The sequence below is a fragment of the Leguminivora glycinivorella genome, chromosome 6 (genome assembly GCF_023078275.1).
Source record: "Leguminivora glycinivorella isolate SPB_JAAS2020 chromosome 6, LegGlyc_1.1, whole genome shotgun sequence".
Taxonomy (NCBI): domain Eukaryota; kingdom Metazoa; phylum Arthropoda; class Insecta; order Lepidoptera; family Tortricidae; genus Leguminivora; species Leguminivora glycinivorella.
Window position 1 is genome coordinate 19,704,517 of NC_062976.1, and position 20,205 is coordinate 19,724,721.

Here is a 20,205-nt window from a genome sequence, read left to right on the forward strand (position 1 = left end):
ATTTCATCATAATGCTGGACGAGGCCGGAGCCCTTGTGTGGCAAACGGTAGCCAGACATTTCATCATAATGCTGGACGAGGCCGGAGCCCTTGTGTGGCAAACGGTAGCCAGACATTTCATCATAATGCTGGACGGGGCCGGAGCCCTTGTGTGGCAAACGGTAGCCAGACATTTCATCATAATGCTGGACGGGGCCGGAGCCCTTGTGTGGCAAACGGTAGCCAGACATTTCATCATAATGCTGGACGAGGCCGGAGCCCTTGTGTGGTAAACGGTAGCCAGACATTTCATCATAATGCTGGACGAGGCCGGAGCCCTTGTGTGGCAAACGGTAGTCAGTCATTTCATCATAATACTGGACGAGGCCGAAGCACCTGGTGTGTGCAAGCGGTAGCCAGATTATTTAGCTTATACTGGACGAGGCCGAAGCACCTGGTGTGTGCAAGCGGTAGCCAGATTATTTAGCTTATACTGGACGAGGCCAAAGCACCTGGTGTGTGCAAGCGTTAGCCAGATCATTTAGATCATACTGGATGAGACCGAAGCATGCGCAAACGGTAGCCAGTCATCTCACCGTAACACAGGACTGAGGCCACAGCACCACCGGTTGTGTAAGTGGTAGTCTGACATTCTATCGTTAACGTTGAACGACACCTAAAGGTTTATACATGTGAGGTGATGGTAAACGGTAAGCAGACTAATCAGTATTATATTCAATAATGAAATTTCAGAGTTCATATCGTCTTGAAATTCTTGAAGAATTTAACATCTTTATGGATAACTTGATGATGTTTTCACATCATCAAGTTATATGTGTTCATTTTAGAACTTGATCTGAACCAAGTGACATGTTCTCGCTTAATTAGGTATTCATCTTGTTTGATTTTTGGTCATTTTGACATTATACACCACGAATATGTTATTATTTTATTTAGTAGGTAATTCTATTTTGCAACATTTGTTATTCTATCCTAAAATGGGCACACAAGAGTACCTTACTTCAGAGAAATTTAACTAACGAAGAGGTTCGATAAATTTCCTTAAATTCGTGTTTTAACTGGACGGAGACTGAAGTAGCTGGTTACAAGCGGTAGCCAGATTGTTATTTTTCTAGAAATAAGTTGGAACACTGCTTGCGCAAGAGCACTCGTGGTGTCCAGCCCTGAAAGTTGTTACTTACTAATGTTGATCATATCATGACGAGACGTTCGTTGCACAGAACATAATGTCTCTGATTTGTTATATGATTATTTTGTGTCTTTCTTCTTTCTTACAAGCCGGCGAGATATTTCCTTAAACAAGCGGATACGATGGGCTACCATTATTCATTTTGGATGGATCCTTGAGGTGGACAAGAATTCAGCGTTCAGTTGTATAAGTTGCTGGCTGAAGGGGGGTAAAGAAAAAAAAAAACATTGGTCGTAAACGCTGAGACTGCATGTTGGCTTAGCGCAGGACGTTTTCGTACTATTTTATGTATGATAATCTACAATTTTAATTTTGCGTCCATAACAAGCTTAAATTCTATGATATTGAAATATCGACTAATAATACAATATTTAGGAATATCGACTGAGTCGCAGTTTTAAGTCTTTCCCTTATAATTCGAATGCTGCATACTGTATGGTCATTTTTCACTGTAAGTTAGCATATGAAACAAACTATTTTCAGAATTATTTGGAGGTACACCTCCTAAAGTAAATTTAATTTTATGTCAAATTTAGATACTCAATTTGCTGTTTTTTTGTCTTTTAATTAGGTTAATTTTAAATTGCGGTATTCGTATTTGGGATTTCCTTTAAAAACCTCGTATTACTAGTAAATTTAAAGAACAAAGATAAAACACTTTTACATAGTCATGAAGTAGTGACGAAATGATAATATTTTATATGATGCGAAATGCAAAAAAAAAAAAAAAAATCTACAACGGAAATAAAGTTTTGGGCATTATAACGAGGCGAGTTAGATCTATATACTATCGGAGATCTGACTTTTGGTACTTAAATATAACTTGCAATTTACAGGACATTTGTTATTCGCAAAATTTTTATTATTTACGTACATTACAAAACCATTACTTAGAATAGCTTCTGTCTCCTTGTAATTAAATGATTGAAAAGTATAGGTGAGCTTTTTGGGCTCATTTTGGGGATTTGCCTTTCAGATGACAATGCTTTAGCATTGCATTGTAGGCGTAATTCACTATAAGTAAGCATAAAACTGCTCTAGTATCAGCTAGCTTAGCTCGTGTTTTTATACAAATTACCTATGATTAAGCGATAATGTGGTACCTTTTGTTTGAGAGTGGCACATTTGAACCACACTTGAAGAACCACATCTACGGGACATATTGGTATGGCCGCATTAACCTTACATAAATATATTAATACTAGTATTACCTGTGACCATTTTAATTAACTCCATAGTTATTATAATATACAGTGATTTTGCGTATCTGCACGTAATTATGGCACTAATGTAGTTTTAGTTTATTTATAGTGTATTCATAAAATATAAGTGACTTGAGTCATATATGACATCTTAAACAATTACTATTTTATGTTGATTATTGATACGATACGGCTGCCACGTGACAGGTTTAGCCAAGTGTGGAGCCGTACGATATTGATATCATGGTTTTTCAAAATATTTCCTATTAATAAATTATTCTTATCTTTACAATAACATTTCAAAAAAAAAATATCCTAATTTACCCATATATAAATTCAATTCAATTCAATTCAATTTATTGCATAAAATTAACACTGACAGTTAAACCTTACGTGCTAATTAGTTTTGTATTGTATTAGTTGTGTATAAAGATCTTGATCTAGAATCTATTTTGTATAAAGGGCTCTAAACTGTTTGAGAACACTCTGAGGTTCCCAGAATCGTAGATATTATCTGGTGGACGGTGCAATAATTTAGTTGCTGTATGATTTATTATCTGGAACTAATCAAAATTTAGCAGTTGATTCAGATGAGCTGTATCCTGTTATAGAATTATAATGTATTTATTTACTTACAATTATGATTTTGTTTACACTAGTGCTTAGTGTTTACTTGCATAGAGGTTGATAAAACTTACTATTTATTAAAAAAAAAAGTGTATAAGCTACGTAGATTTTAATGAACAAACGGGTCTTAGGGTCAATTTATGTTGGATTTGTGCTACGAATGGCTGTACTAGGTACGGTTCTAACTCGTGACAACCTCGTTGAAACAAATGGAATCTGTTTTAGCTATAGGTAAAAGCGTCGAGACTTCATTCCCATTATAGTCATTAAAAATTAGGAACAACATCTTATAGACTGATTCCGCATGTTGTAATATTCTAATTTTCAATAATAATATCTGGTAATCTACACAATTTTACATCCTACTATGATCACTGAATCGGAATGAAGACTTAGGCTATGATACTTGAGCTATGGCAGATATTAACGACCCATGCCTGTAATTATTCACTATGGATGTGAATACACGCAGCTTGTTCTGTATAAATAATACTTTAGCACGTTGGAAGATGTCAAGAAAGATACCGATTTTGATATGCTTATTGCACATGTGAAAACCATTTATGGAGCGGTAATCTCTATCGGCATCGCGGTACATTTGACGTACAACGATCGTACTTTTTCATCATTTTTATTCAAAGCTGAAGACAGACGCCTATCCGTTAGACTACTTCTCTTATTGTATTTTTTTTTTGTAGTCGAGGTGACGAATGTAAATTGGATGCATATTTCACGATATTGTAGTACGTTTATAAGACTAAAAGCACATATCTTTAACTGCAAAGCGCAAGATTAATTAGAAATTATATTAAATAAGCTATAATGAAACAAAAATAAGATCACATAATTAAATAAGTATGTGATAGATTTAAATGCACGGTTTCTAAATTTATTACAATTTATTTGAGTTATAAAACTTATTTTAGCTGTCAAAGTAACGGTCCGTGCAATACAACTCGTTTGTTTATTATGATTATTATATATGTTGTTGTGTGTTCTTTGTAAATTGAGTCTATTTAGTTTTAGTAATAATTATAGGAGAGATATTGTTTTTGGCACAAAATTATATAGGAATGTAACGTCTGGGAATGAACAGTTGCGACTGGAATCTATTTTAAAGTTATAGGTTTATATTATATGCACAATGAGGAATTCCAATGAGTGATTAATTTAATATTATGCAATAACCTACTTTAAGATTGGGATATGTAAATCTGATGTTATATATGCAATATAAATATCTGTGTTTGTAAAACAAGATGTAGACTATAAGAAATTCAAAATAATTTAGCTGTTACCATAACGGGCGTAAGAAACTATGAGATTCATTTAGCAAGAAATTCCATCTTGTGTTTTTCTCTTATTTGTGTATCGTCAGAATAATTTCATATTCAATTTAATGTTGTTCCATTGTTTCAATGTATGTTTTTAAATGTAGTTCCAGCGTTCCAACTCTATTTAGCAAGAGAGAAAACGGGAAATAGTCGTGTATTAATTATCTGCTAAATTAGATGGAATACTGAGTGCTCTTTCTCGTTTTAGAATAAATTTACCTAATATGTCCCAAATAAGTTTGTAAAATGTGGATTCAGTGCAGCTCAGCAAAAGAAGGTCGTTATACTGCTATCGCGCAGGTATAATACGCTATAGGCTACAAAATGTCCAACGAATGAGGACATTCTAACAAAGCAGGATGGCCGAGAGGGCCAGAGGTACTTACAGTTGAGTTGCACTGGATGTACAGATATATACATATATATATAAATATTTTTTCTCTTTCTATTCACTGTATTGAGTCATTTATGTAGTGGTTCGTCGCTACCTACTAACTTATCCTGATTGAATTACTAACCTGACATAATGGCTTGATTTGTGAATAGCTGATACTAGACCGATTGTAGAACATTTTAATCCAGCTGGGTTCGAGTGATCTCAACTAGTTTTTTTATATTAGTTTCGTTCAAGGGTTCATCCCAAGTTTTCGGGTAGATTACAACTTACAAGTTAATTTAAGTTAATTTTAAAAATAATTGTTAAAGCTTGTTTGATTCCTTTTATCCATGTGTTGTGCCTGGGACAGGCACTGGGTCAGGATGGTCGACTGTTAAGAATCTCATAACTTCACAAATTATTTATATAATATTTTTAAGACAATGTTAAATATTTCATAATTTTACCCAAAGATTGATATATTTTTTGTATGTTGGCAACCCCGGCGGCGCGAGCGCGGGGCTGTCAGTTAGTTTTCTCGGCGTAAAGAAGTGAACTTTGTTTTCTGTGACGATTCGTAAAATAATAATAAATAGCACGAAGGACCCCTTTTGGAACCTTAATTACTATGTTGGTAAAACTGCCTACAATAAATTTCAATTGGCCATAAGTCCCTATAATATGAAGTAGGTAACAGATAACTGTAGATAACTTTTTTACCTTTATTTCCATTAAAACGAGTCGTGAAACAGCTGACGCGCTCGTAATAAAATAATCGATCGTCGTTGAAGCATGTCGCCGCTGTGCCGCATGCGCATTGCGCAAACGCAGGGGTCGACCTTTTCAAACACCAATAATGGTAAGGTGTGTGTAATCTAGATGTCAAAACGCCTCGTTTTTAATTCAATGGCCATAAAAAATACGTAGAATAAACTTGTCAAGAAAAACAAGAGCGTTTTATTGTCTTCGGTTACCGCGATAGTTACTCATGAAATAAAACTATGGAAACGGATTAAATCGCGTATAATGAATTTAAAATACATCCCGACGTTTCGAACTCTTTACAGCGTTCGTGGTCAACGGGTGACTGAGGAAAAATTAAAATGTGCAAAAGCTACCCACTTACAAGAAATATTAACGAACCATTCGAAACGTCGGGATGTATTTTAAATTCATTATACGCGATTTAATCCGTTTCCATAGTTTTATTTCAAGAGCGTTTTAAATAACTTCTCCTCTTTGAAGACCGTCTAAAATTTAGCTCATAATTTTATTCTTCACAAAAAGAAACAATTTCTAGGTGCGATTAAAAACATGGCCAATACATTTGTGAGGACGGGAATTCTGCCAATGCAGTTAACGATCAACAAAATCTTAAGTACTTACTATAAATACTCATAGGGCTCAGATCCGTAGGATAGTATCTCTAACATTAGAAATAAAAAGGCATGGCATCAAAGGGCAAGGCGTGAACCGGACGGAAGCCTCATTGAGCCGCGACCGCAGGTGGCGGGTCACGCCGGTAAACACAGTCGGATAGCGGAATTGGAAATTCTATGCAATTGGAAGTCATGTCATTATTCTGCATTAAGTTGTGTCGTCTCTGTCACCATAATTGTTATACGTTGGTGCACTTTAGGTGTTGCAGTGGCAAAGGTCTTTTCTTACGCAACTTCACCGTCAGGTTCCGGTGTGGTGTGGTTTGTCCTAATCGAGTAGGATTAAGAGGTCACTTTGCTAAGAACCTCGTTAAGTAGCTACTTAATATATACTTATTCAACCCTTCTTTAAACCTTGGGCTCGAAAATTAAAATCTTCGCAAGCTACCTTTTGTACAAAACCATAAAATATTACAAATTCTACACCATGCAAGCAGCCAGTTCGTGATCAAAACATGAAAGCAATGTGAAACATTTTTACCTAGAAAGATTGCAACCTGCTCCTCTATATGTGGACAAGTGCTCACTATGTATGTCCACTGGTTCCCTATCTATTCCATACTCGGCGCGTAACGGACTTTCACAAACTTAATCGAATCAAGTACTTTTCAATCAGACACATCGATTTCCGTATAATATTTCTCTGTCAGAGCTTCATTAAGTGTTAGTGAAGCTATTAAAACTATTATCAAAGCTATCCGTGATAGAAACTCGACGTTGAAGTGATTTCATCACGTAGATGAGGACAATGTGGCAGCCATTACGATGACAGATAAGATAAGTTCATCTAGCTCTGCTCTCGTAATAGTCTGTAAATTTACTATTCAACAGATGGCGTCAGCTATCAAGATATTTGTATAAGAATACCAGCCAAGTTTCACCTAGTTAAAGAATTCCAAACTTTATCTTAAGAGACGCGAGATTGTCATTTATATTTTGGTTGGTTTGATGTAACTGTCTCATCTGATCAATGGATAGACACGTAGTTCACAGTGAGGCATGACCGCGTTTTGAAGGGTTTCTTTTGTGAGTGTACGAATGTTTCTAGTTTCATTCACTTTTAATGGGCGTTTGTCCAATCTACGATGTTTGATTGTGTGGCCTAAGATTGATTGGTCTCATCACGATAATACATTGAAGAGTTTGCGGTTTGAATAATTGTTTTGTGCTGAATTAAGCTTCAACTACAACCTAGTTGAGAATGATAGAAGATATCTGTTTATGTGTTCTGTTTATTGTGTAACATTAATTTTACTGGTTTGCTTATACCTACTATTTTCGGTACCTACCTATGTGTTTAATGCCTGTTGAATTGAATAGTGTCTTTGCATATGCATTTTGATCTAAAAAATAATTAGAACCTCTACAGCAAACTTATATCAACAGGTCTTGAGCCGTTTGTCGCTTGCCCGCCGTTACATAGCGGGACCCAACTCATCTGTAGAAACATACCTGACGGCAATTCTTTAAACAATCCGACCTGGGACTGTAGTGTGGGAACCGCGGATTAACCTGTCCATGTTATTGAATGTTTGTTTACGTTAAACCGGTCATAATGAAGACAATGGCCTTTTAATGTGTACCGATTCCATTATTCCATCATCATTCCAATATTGCGCTACTGTATTGGCGGGCGATTATAAAGCGCTTAGGATGAGTAAGGCTGATGAAATTTGTCTTTACCGGATATGTTGGGTCACGCACCGATCGGCATTTTCTTGGTTCGTGCCTCGCTGGGATTCGGCGGGTTTAAGATGGGTTTAGATTTAATCTTTTACAAAACATAATTTCACTATGCTTAGATGCACGAACGATGAACAACGGACTGGAATACAACGAAGGCGTTTTTTGTTTTTAATGCGCGTCCGTTGTTTGTTCTTCAGTGGTGTGTGTTGATAAGAGTTGTGTTCTAGGTCTGTGTGTTTATTTTAACCCATAAGCATAAAACCTAAGTTCATACCTTACCTCTTTCTACCAACTAAACCATCACGAATCTCTACGTTGGATTGGATCCAATTGCTCGGGTATAATTCAGTTGACGAAACCTACAACTAGAGACCAAATTAAAATAGCGTAAACGTTCTCACATTAATAGTTAATCATAGGTACGTAGTACGTATCGATAATTGCCCCGAATTCCGGCAGGCGTGGCGAGATGAACGTCCGAGATGAGGGGTCCTAATATAAAACGACATATGTCACTATCAAATCATATGTAAATGTTACTTTTCGTGCAAAATGTGTAGAATAAAGAACTTCCGGCGTGATCAGATCCGCTGCGCGTGCGACGCGTTCACTACTAGGGCTGCCAACCTTCACATAGTTGCCGTACATGTGCGACCAAATTTAATGGGACTTGATTATAAAATGCGGGAATCCCTCACCCGGCCTATCAGGGTAAGATAAGGCTTTGCCATTTATTGCACATTTAAATATGTATGGTCCTCGTGCGTCACATTGAATAAAAATCTCGCGCTCTGAAATTGCCCCATTTACAAGAAAAAGCTTGTTATATTGCTTATAATAATCTAGTAAAAGCCTTAAAACGAGCAAAATCTTTTACAGGACGTACAGTAAACACCCATAAAGAATGCATATCGGTTTTTCGTCTTCGTAGGTTGTCTCTTTCTTGCTTATGTGACGTTAATTGTCACTTTCCAAAGACATCGTGCATTCTTTACCGCCGTTTACTGTATGCGGAATTCCACTGCGGGATAGTTGGCAACCCTATTAGTTACCCGCGCGACGATCATGCTGGCGATACGGCAACGTTTACTCTCAATCTTGTACAGTCAAAGACGTATTTAAGTAACCGTTTGTGTAACGGCAGTAGATAATATCTGAGGCTAATTGACAGCAAGAACGAGCAACGGAGACATTTATCTGGAACAACAGATCAAAGTTCATTGAATCGGCGCATGTAGGTACACAATGAAAAAGACTAAAGAGATTTAGGTTTGAATTTAGAATGTAATTGGTATTCCAAAATTTATTTTGAACTTTTACAGAGCAAAAAGAAACAAAAGGTTCCAAATTCAAAAAGAAAACAAATGCTTCTGGGACTCAGGAAGATATACAACGTGTTTCCGGTATCACTCAAAACCTCAGACACCCCAAAAGATTTTTTCCCCTCACTACCTCGGAAACACGTGTTTTGTCCTTTAATACCAGCGGGTAAAAACGTATTTTATCCACTAGTGGGTAAAGTAATTTGACCTTGAATAAAGTCAAATTAACTGCTTTAAAATTGATAAAAGTAGGTAAATCTAGTAATAAAGATGATTTACCATCTGTGGAACTACTGGAAGCAGTGATAAACGCATTTTTTGCGTTGTAGTTTCCTCGCTATAGTGAGGGGAAAAGTTTTGTGTTACACTCGGGTGCAAATATATTTTTCCCCTCACTAGCTCGGAAACACGTGTTTTGTCTTTTAATACCAGCGGGTAAAAACGCATTTTATCCACTAGTGGGTAAAGTAATTTGACCTTGAATAAAGTCAAATTAACTGCTTTAAAATTGATAAAAGTAGGTGAATCTAGTAATAAAGATGATTTACCACCTGTGGAACTACTGGAAGCAGTGATAAACGCATTTTTTGCGTTGTAGTTTCCTCGCTATTAGTGAGGGGAAAAGTTTTGTGTTACACTCGGGTGCAAATGTATTTTACTTCTCGTGTGTTAAAAAACTCGCAAGTTCAGGATTCTATTATCGAAACACTCGCTTCGCTCGTGGTTCAACTATAGAATCCTTTTACTTGCTCGTTTTTCAATTCCACACTCGGCGTTAAAATACAACTTTGCCCCCTTGTATAACAAATAACTATTATTTTTTTAAACTCATCTAGAGTATTCATAGAGGGAAATTTTCCTTCATTGGACATTTTCATTGGGCAAATCACTATTAGCGTATAAATTCTGTGCCTATTCACTTAGCTAATTTGCTTTCTTCATTAGTCTTTCTAATGCTCTGTCGCCGTAAAAATATGACTGCCCTTTAAGCACGAGTGTGAAAAGCTTAAACGGCAAAATCTTAGCTCAAAACAATACAGCACTTGGCACCTGGACGTTTTAAAATTCCAACCGAATGCCGAGTCCTTTGTTATTATTCCTGTTTCAGTGCGGTTTGTTAAGTTTAAAAAGTTATATTGTGAGACGTGTGAGCGTGAACAATACGCATGTTTGCGTATTGAATCCTTTGAAATATGTGATGTTTGAAATGGTAGGTAAATATAAATAAGTGTTGAAGGACTGTTTTGGACTTATGCATGTGTGGGCGCAGTTCGTTAAATTGCTAATTAAGCATATCTTGAAAATATTTTTTTTGTTTCCTGTCGAAGAAGACTACGTACCTACTCTATTTTTGGGCAACCTAAACCAACCTACTGAAGCAACATAACGAATTTTCCTATAAAATATACAGACTGCCGACATTACCGACCATACGATCTGACCCGTCAGTCCCGTGAGTCCCGTCACTCTTTTGACATAAAAGTTTTAGCTAGAGGTAACGCGAAAAGAAAGAATATTTGCTAACTGCCTTATTTCTATGATATTTTACCATTACTCGTGGTAAGCTCTCAGAGTCAGAACTTAACAAACTAATACAGATCCGGCTTGTAACGAGTGGATGTAGATAGGTACCTTAATGTTGTTTCATATCTTGTGCAGGATATAATCCAACGATTACACTAAGCAATTTAAGATCCTACGCAACCGGTCCTAAACCAGTGCTCAGTTACGCAGAAAATTTATATTACAAACTTCGCAAACAAAACAAGACTGGGATTCCGACCTTCATCTCAATAAAGCTGTACTCACCTGCGAACAAAACTTTACTGAGTAAAAAAGCAGTAAGTGTAGTTAATTTACAGTTGGAGAGGCTCTTTTGGATGCGCGGGAGAGGCACAATAAGAGCATCGTGAAAGAACAATGGGCAAGTTGCGAAATATCTGGGAGTTCATTCCCTGTGGCCGGCGAGTTGTGTTCTATTGAGACGTTTGGGAAAATCGGTGAAAACTGTCTTTCTAAGTAACTACTGTTACTTTCGGTGTAACTTCAGTATAATAGGGATGACGACTACATAAAAAAAATGGCATTCTGTTTAGTCCGTCAGTTAGATTGTCCAAAAATACTGAACACATATTTTTCACTTTTTCTAATTAATGAAAAAATGCAAAGATATAGACGAGCAGCAAAGTTCCGGAGTGGGGGCTTGTGACGTCACTTCTAAGTAAAAATTGTACCTAGACGTGACGTTCAACGCACGATGCCGTCGTCATTTTTCGTTTACGAGAAAAAATAAAAAAATACGTGTCTAAATTTCTTTGATAATCTAACTGACGGACTAATTAGTTTTTATTTAGTCGTCTCGCCTATTGTATTTGACATTGTCTTTGTTGAATATTTCGGCGAGTGGTTATGATACGACTATAGGTACGTCACATTTGAGGATTTGACAAAGGTACAGTCACCGGTAAAAATATCGTACAACATTTTTGCATAAATATTTCATAAGCTTTCATAACTCTAGAAATACGATTAAGATTGTGTCAGATGTTTTTGCGGCATTTTTGTGCGACATTATTGTCGGTGACTATACACTATACTTAAACGTATAGATACATAGAGCGCTGTAGCTATAGATATTTAGCATTGGAAAATAACAATAGCAGCGAAATCGTGGAAAATGAATGAATGAATAGTTAAATCACCCAGGCCCAGGGGTGGTCCATGGGGGCCATGTGGTCTGATTTGTTTTAACTATGAAAAACTAACCTGATTTTGAAAACAGCTGCCGACGGGGTCATGTTTGACGTGTCCCTGTCTGTCCGTCCGTCTGATCATGTTTGTCTTCTGTGTGATCTTGTTTTTAACTATGAAAAATATAATGATTTTGAAAACAGCTACTTTAGTATTAGCTACTTGTCCGACGTTAAGATTTAGATAACGACGTGAAGACTTGTAAGAGATGTAAGTAAACATTACTCATAATTAATTAAGCGGTATACTTAGCTCCTAGCACGAAACCCGATTGAGAGCAGCAGTGCCGTTACTAGGCGTTAGTAATTAGGAGTTAATACCTAGCTGCAGACTGAGTATAGCCTAGACAAGTGGCTAATCGCTGACGCTCCGTGCCTCTGCCGGCCTAGCCGAAATGGCAATCTTGTGATAGACGCCGAACGAAACGTAACAGTTTGGCAAGTTAATTCATGTACAAAATTAGTTTAAGTTGTTTTTTTTTTCAAAATAAATAAAAAATAATAATTGTCGCGGCAGGGGGTGGTAAGAAACCAAAATTTACAAGAAACAATCCTATGTTAAAATATATAACCCAAACTAATTTTATTTGGGGTATAAAATTGACTTATTGAGTATCAGTTGGCTTTAAAAGTAAAATTTTAAACTTATTTCACTGTCCATAATGGGGGATCCACTACTGGAGAACTGCCGTCCATGATTTAATTTGTTAAATATGAAGAAACCAATAGGAGTATCCATTTTGCAATACGCTTGAAATGTAAAAGAAGGATAAGACATTAAAGTTTTAACACCCAAATGCAAAGGCTTACAATTACCAATATAATTGTAAGCCTTTGCATTTGGCTACGCACCCTGTAGTGGCTACCGTGAAGTGAAAATAGTTGGACCGACGGGCGTGAAGTGGCGCAGTCAATTTAAACTGAAGCGCAAAACGTTTTAACTGACGTACAAATAGGTATCTATCTATATGTATCCTACAGAAGGGGATTTATAAACCAAATGTGTCACTTTGTCACCTGAAGAAGGCTTTGACAATAGTTCGTCTAAAGATGTAAACAAAAGCCGTCAGTCCGTACAATATTCCGATCCGGTATGGGATGTCGGAAGGATTTCAATTGAAAAAATCCAAAATGGAGCCTGTAATGTATGGGATATCGGTCCTACATCCGATATCCGATGGGACAATGTGAAAACGCACTCACGGTAAGAGACAAAGTGGAACGTATGAAAGACACAAATATTCATGGACCAATAAGTAGATAACAGTTACCTGAAATCGATATTGTGACTGTTTTGCTCTCACTTTCATCTGACGGAATAATAAATCACAAAAAATCAAACTAAGTATTCCGCTATGTTACATCTAATTTACGCGCGTTACTTGAATTAGAAGTAGGTAGGTAGGTAAATTATTCTCAATTAAAGTACATAACGATGCACCACAATGTCACAACATCGCCCGGCATTCCATGCGTGCATGTCTGAACCACAGAATACATATACAGAACGTCAAAAGAGCATGTACCTACATTATTAATAATTTAAAAAAAAAATGTTCATGTCTTGTCAAATCTCTTGACGGCTTAGACGATGCGTTGTTTTATAATCAAATAGAAATGTGGGCGTGTTACAAATTATACCATTTATTTAAGGTACAAGAACGTTGAAGCATTATTAGCATATTCGTCAAACGTCATGTTGGTCGTGAATTCGTGGACACATTATTTAAAGTGTGACGATCATTCATTATCAATCATTTGTTAGCACTAACTTCTAAATGATACGTCAGGTGTTCCGGTGCACTTAATATTTCCTTGTCAACTTGTAAATTAAAGATAGGTACATTTATCATTTTTCAACACAACAACTGTTAAAGGCTAACTTTGCTATTCGAAAACAGATAGCAAAATTGCATTTTATCCACAAGAGTGCAAAGTAATTTCATACAAATTTGACCTTGATGTCTTAAGCTGGCTGGTAGAACTTACCCATAATTGATGATTTTGAATCATAAATATTGAATAAATTGATGGATTTGACTGAATTTGATGTTTTATAGTTAGTATTTTGTTCGTGTTGGTGTGGTGAAAAAATTTGTGTTTCACTCGGTGGCAAAGTTTGTTTTACCTTCATGCCTTGATACCCTCACAACGCTCAAGATTCCACTTTTTGAACCACTCGCTACGCTCGCGGTTCAATATTGGAATCTTTCGCTTGCTCGGGTATCAATATTGGCACGTGCGGTTAAACAACTACTTTGCCCCCTTGTAAAACAAATACTTAACTATTACATCGTTTATAATTTATGTCGTTTCACAAAGTTCCCATTATGACCCGTCTCTTAAAAAAACCGTAAAATAATATTTTTCCCCTCACTAGCTCGGAAACACGTGTTTTGTCCTTTAATGACAGCGGGTAAAAACGCATTTTTCAGTACAGATGGTGTTTTTTTTACGCACTAGTGCGAGAAGTGGTTCATTATATGCCAGGTCGAAACTTCAGAGGCTCATCTGTACTGAAAAACGTCGTACGATACACGTGCGAAAAGGAAATTCGTAACTCGTGTCGATTTAAAACACTCCCTTCGGTCGTGTTTTGATTTATCGCCACTCGTTTCGAACTTCCTTTTTTACGCACTTGTATCGTAATGTACTATTATCCACTAGTGGGTAAAGTAATTTGACCTTGAAAAACGTCAAATTAACTGCTTTAAAATTGATAAAAGTAGGTGAATCTAGTAATAAACATGATTTACTACCTGTGGAACTACTAGAAGCAGTGATAAACGCATTTTTTGCGTTGTAGTTTCCTCGCTGTAGTGAGGGGAAAAGTTTTGTGTTACACTCGGGTGCAAATGTATTTTACTTCTCGTGTGTTAAAAAACTCGCAAGTTCAGGATTCTATTCTCAACCACTCGCTTCGCTCGTGGTTCAACTATTGAATCCTTTCACTTGCTCGTTTTTCAATTCCACACTCGGCGTTAAAATACAACTTTGCCCCCTTGTATAACAAATAACTATTGTAAAAAGATATTTTAGATAATATAACCCCTAAAGCTAAATAAATCCATAAGGGCCACTTCCACGACTATTATTAATTTAGACTTCGGCACAGTTTTATATTTCAGTGGAGTTTAAATGCGTAAGATTATTATTTAGCACTAGCTTTTGCCCACGGCTTTGCTCGCGTTAGAAAGAGATCTCCACTTAAAAAATCACGTCAATTAGTCGCTCTGTTTGGCCGTGAAAGACGGACAAGCAAACAGATATAATATACAGATATTTTTATACATGTACACTTTCCCATTTATAATATTAGTATGGATTATGTAAGACGAGAGGTTAGGGCTACGACATTTCGGACTACGGTTTTATTTTACACGTTTGCGGGTCCAAATCACACGTAGGGAAAAATAACCATCGTACCTACGATTATTAGGTACGTTGACTTGAAATACGTGATTACGTAATTTATTCTTTAATACCCCTTCATAATCATAAGGTATCTACTAATCTTTGCAAACATTCATTTAGCTAATTCATTAAAAAACCCATAAACAGCGGGTTAGTTATTAGCGCAGTGACATAATCTAGCGCGGAAACATGCATTACGGTCAATGGTTGCGTCCACCTCAATGCAATGCAACTGGTGGTGATGCAATAGGGTTATAACCGACACTTAACATACCGCGTGTGTTCACGGGAAAACTAGTTCCAATGTACTTACACTTTATTGGTATGTTTGTAGTACAAAATGCCGTGCTTGCAATTGCTTTACTTAATGATTTCAAAAACTTAAAACATCAATGAAATGATTTATTATGTGATTTTATCTGACTGGACTGTCTACACTTTGTTAATTAGTTGCTGTAAATTAGAATAAACAGTTAAGAGCCCTTAACACGTTCACCACGGTCGCTTTTACATGGGTAAAGTATGGTAATTGGTAATTAAGCATCTTTATAATTGCGACAGTGAAGGTGTTGAGCAACATTGAAACTCCATGGGTGTTTTAGTATTAAGCACACAAAATATATAAGAGTACATTTGCCATATACATTTATGTACGTATGTAAATATTTTAACGAGATATAATTTTGAGAATTATGCGAATACTTTTTTCTACTCGTCGACTTTAATCTGTCAATTAGGACACCACAAGTGCTGACTTTTCAGTGTTGGATAGTCTTTGACACTTAGTCAACTATAATATTTCATTACACTTCACTTTAGTTAACTGAAAAAATTTCAAAAATAGAACTTCATACAAGTTCTATACTAATTTGCGATACCTGGCAAATTTTTCTGCATCTGAAATACATTTTAGTAGTAGTAGTAGTAGTAGTAGTAGTAGTAGTAGTAGTAAACTCTTTATTGTACAATTAATAACAAAAAACAGTAATTACAGTAAAGAACAGTACAAAGTACATTTTTTTTTATCTATTGCGTTAACGACCAATCACAGGCGGTTATTACAAACAATTGGTTGCCAAGTAATTCGATGTTGATACAACGGCGAACGACGCAATTAACATTCATTTTAACTTGAATGATGATATTTTTCGTCCATTGATGATGAAGATGATGACTCATAGAAAAAGTATTGTATACAATAGTGATATAATTAAGCTTTCCACTCTCGTACCGTACTATTAGGCCACTCAGCAAGCTTCGTGGCCTAAACATGGTACTCGACTGAAAAGCTTTGTATTATATCACGATTGTATAAAATACTATTAATTCATATGACTACTGTATGTCGTTCGGACCGTCCCTGATAGTAAAAATTGCGTTATTTCTTAGACTTGTTACATATACCTATTTGAAAGAGTGAACAGTTTGTTTATAAATAATATGTATCTGTTTCAGATCGGACCGGTGATCACATGCCGTCGCCATGGTGATCGTTACCAGGGTAAGAGTTACAATCATTGTCAAACTGTAGTTTGTTTATTATCAGCGTCGTAACTTTTCCAGCAATTTCGGTGCAACATAGTAGAAATAAATGAATTAATTTCTAGGCAGATGATCAATTAAGGCTCATTTTGCTGTTATTAATTCTAATTAACTATTCTAATTTATAATGCTGCACCAATACTGCTGGAAAAGTTACGACGTTTGATTATCAGTAGATTACAAGATACCTAAAGTCGCCGTCAATAGAAATTGCGAACTACTTACATAGGTATGTAAACAAACCATTCAATGAAATATCCATATAATTACTAGCAGTATTGTATGAAATGGTTTAGGTATGTGTGGAATTGATTATTAATACATGGATGTAGCTAGTAATTTGATGAGTGATGAGATAAAATGGAAATTAAAGAGATATTTCATTGTCCGCAAATTCTATTGATGGTGACATGATGGTGACTTACATATTCATTGAGGCCAAGTTATCAAATTGTTTTTATATAGTCTTTAGAATCCCTAATCCTACCTACTCAAACAGTTTTTAAGTATCGAGAATCTCACATGTGTGTAATATTTTTAACAGTACCTAAAGTAAAGTGCCGTGAAAAGAATTTCCCATAAAGGTGGAACGAGTTAAATTAAGAGATTAGTTTCTCTCTCTTTATGCGGGTATTGTAACAGAACAAGCGTCTATGACGAGGAAATGGACTCGTTATTACATATAAAACTTACGGCGAATCAACTTTTCCTTGACCAACTTTTTGGTGCATATTTCCTTCGGGATTTCATTGAATATTTTAACAAATAATATCTTTGATGGTTAATCACATGTTTAGTTACGTCATCACTGATAAAATTCACTATTATTAAATGTAAAACAGGTTGGAAAAACGTATTTATCAACAAACTACGTTCACATGGACGAAATACTGACATTGACAGTTGTCAACTGCATAGCGTTCCGATATTGTGTCTTGGTTTCATTTACAAGTCAAAGAGGTAATAATCACTGATATTGATTATTATACTTCCTGAATATATCATTCAGTGTAACAATTAGGAATAGGTGTGATCTTTCATTGCGAAGTTACTTACTAAATTGATTTAAACAATCTTTCACAAAATAATATTTACGTAAAATTATTTACGGAACACTCCACTATTGGACTACATAGGTATCAATACCAATAGCTCTGTCTCTCTCTAAAACAGCTGCAATCTGCACGTGTTAATAAGCAAATATCCGCGTGATGATCGTGAACTTTATTGCGTAGAGCGTATGAGTGTAAACAAAGCACTTGTGATCTTTTTCTTATGTGCGCAAGTTAATGGCTTTCTGTCGATGTTATGTCGATACTGTGTCGATAGTCGATAGTATGTCGATGTTATGTCGATACTGTGTCGATAGTCGATAGTATGTCGATGTTATGTCGATACTGTGTCGATAGTCGATGTTGTGTCGATGTTATGTCGATGTTATGTCGATATTGTGTCGATAGTCGATAGTATGTCGATGTTATGTCGATATTGTGTCGATAGTCGATGGTATGTCGATAGTATGTCGATGTTATGTCGATTGTGTGTCGATACTGTGTCGATAGTCGACGGTATGTCGATGGTACGTCGATAGTCGACGGTATGTCACGATTAAGATCTATAAAAGGGTCGGAGCGAGCCGACGCGCGTCATTCTTAAAATATCTACAAGACTAACAGTGTCTCTGGCTTTCGTGTGTTATACTGGTGAGTGAAGTTGTTCTGCTATTATTTCTCTGTTTGTTTTTACTTGGAAATTATTCTAATTGATTGTAAACTTTGAAATTGTGTCTCTATTTGATTGTGCGGGGACAATATCGTCGTACAGTTGAACTTAGACCTATGGTGGAATTGCTTTACCGTCAGTTGTGGGGTTATTTTAGTGTTCTATTTATAGTGTAGTGTTACATTTAAATTAATGTGTAGTGAAGTTTTCTGTGCTTTGTTTCATGAGTGCCGTCAAGCAATACAAAGACTGGGTGGATGTATGGCTGGTGCTTGGAGATAAGTCTGTGTTTGGTTTTGTAGGGAGTAATTCTTGCAAAACTAAGCTTAGATTATAGCACGTAAAGAAAACTTCACTCGTTTGTTTAGTTGGTCAGTAAAATTGAATTTAGTAATTTTCTATGGGGTTATTTTGTGAAAGTTATAAGCCAGATCATTGTTTGTGACAGACTGTTGTCCGGCTAGGCGCTTCTTCCCTTACGGTGTCAAATAAGAGGCGTTTAGGGGTCTTTTTGTTCCAAGCGGAGGGCTTGGGCGCTTTTATTTACTTACAAAGGCGTACTTTCTCACCGGTCTCAAAGAGTCCAACTGTTAGATGGAAGTGAGGACTTTCACGATTGACGAAAGACATTAGGAGTAATCCTTGCTCACTGAAGTCGGCAGTATTTGAGGCTGGGGTCCTATATATATTTATATTTATTTACTCGGTGCTCTGGTCCATGCTGGCGTTGGTCGCTGGGGATTTCGGTTGTGATTGATCCATATCTAAGTAAAGTTTGATCGCAGCTGGGTCTCCCATGTGGCTGGTACTGGTGTGTCCTAGAATACTGGATATATACACGGATAGGGCGATCTACTCTCTGCTACCCTAGCCCGCGGGCAAGAGCAGAGGGGGGGATAAGAACACAAGCCTATAGGTTGCCTATCTCAGCTTCGCTGGCTGAACGGTACAGTTCTAGTAGGGATACACTTGTACATATTCTGAACACAAGATCTATGGTAAGTGAGGGTCTGTGTTTCAGATATGTTAGAGTAGGGAAAACGATAGGATTAGGGTAGAGTCACACACTATTTCTATGAAAGTAGAGTTCTTTTATGATTGGTTTTGAAATATAATTGGTCAACGTGTATTGTGGAGAAATAATTTAACTACTACTATTTATATGGTTTAAATGGACTTTAAATGTGGTGTTTACTATCTTAAAATATGTGGTAAAACTGGTAATTTATAAAATCTCTTATTACTTAATTTATTTGAGTGAAATTAATAATTGTGGTAGCAATTTCTGGTTTTTCGGTGTGGCTGCGGGACACTTAGTGTTGCTAACTGGTTTTTCAAGGTAAATTCTATCAAGTTGGTTAGGGAAACAAACTATTCTTTGGAATAAAAAGCATAGGTTTGTTATAGGGCCCAGTGGCATGCGAGCGCCGTCCACTGATGGAAAGTCAAAAGCTTAGAAAAGTTAGTAGACTTAGTTCTTATAAAAGTTAGCAACTGCTCGGTGTTTCGATAAAACATTAGAAAAATCGAGAAGTTATGGTCTATTATCAGTATTGGGGAAAGGGGGGTTTAGCTAGGGAAAAAGAGACAAAACAAAAAGGG

At 36.4% G+C, this 20,205-nt stretch overlaps 1 protein-coding gene across 1 annotated transcript in view; it reads left to right on the forward strand.

Annotated features, from left to right (window-relative positions):
* Positions 1 to 20,205, forward strand: part of LOC125227631 (myosin-VIIa) — a 55,500-nt gene that overhangs the window by 12,549 nt on the left and 22,746 nt on the right. The window contains exon 2 of the mRNA XM_048131988.1: positions 16,795 to 16,840. Within this exon, the coding sequence (XP_047987945.1) occupies positions 16,823 to 16,840 (18 nt within the window). The 5' untranslated portion in view covers positions 16,795 to 16,822. The remainder of the gene's footprint in view (positions 1 to 16,794; positions 16,841 to 20,205) is intronic.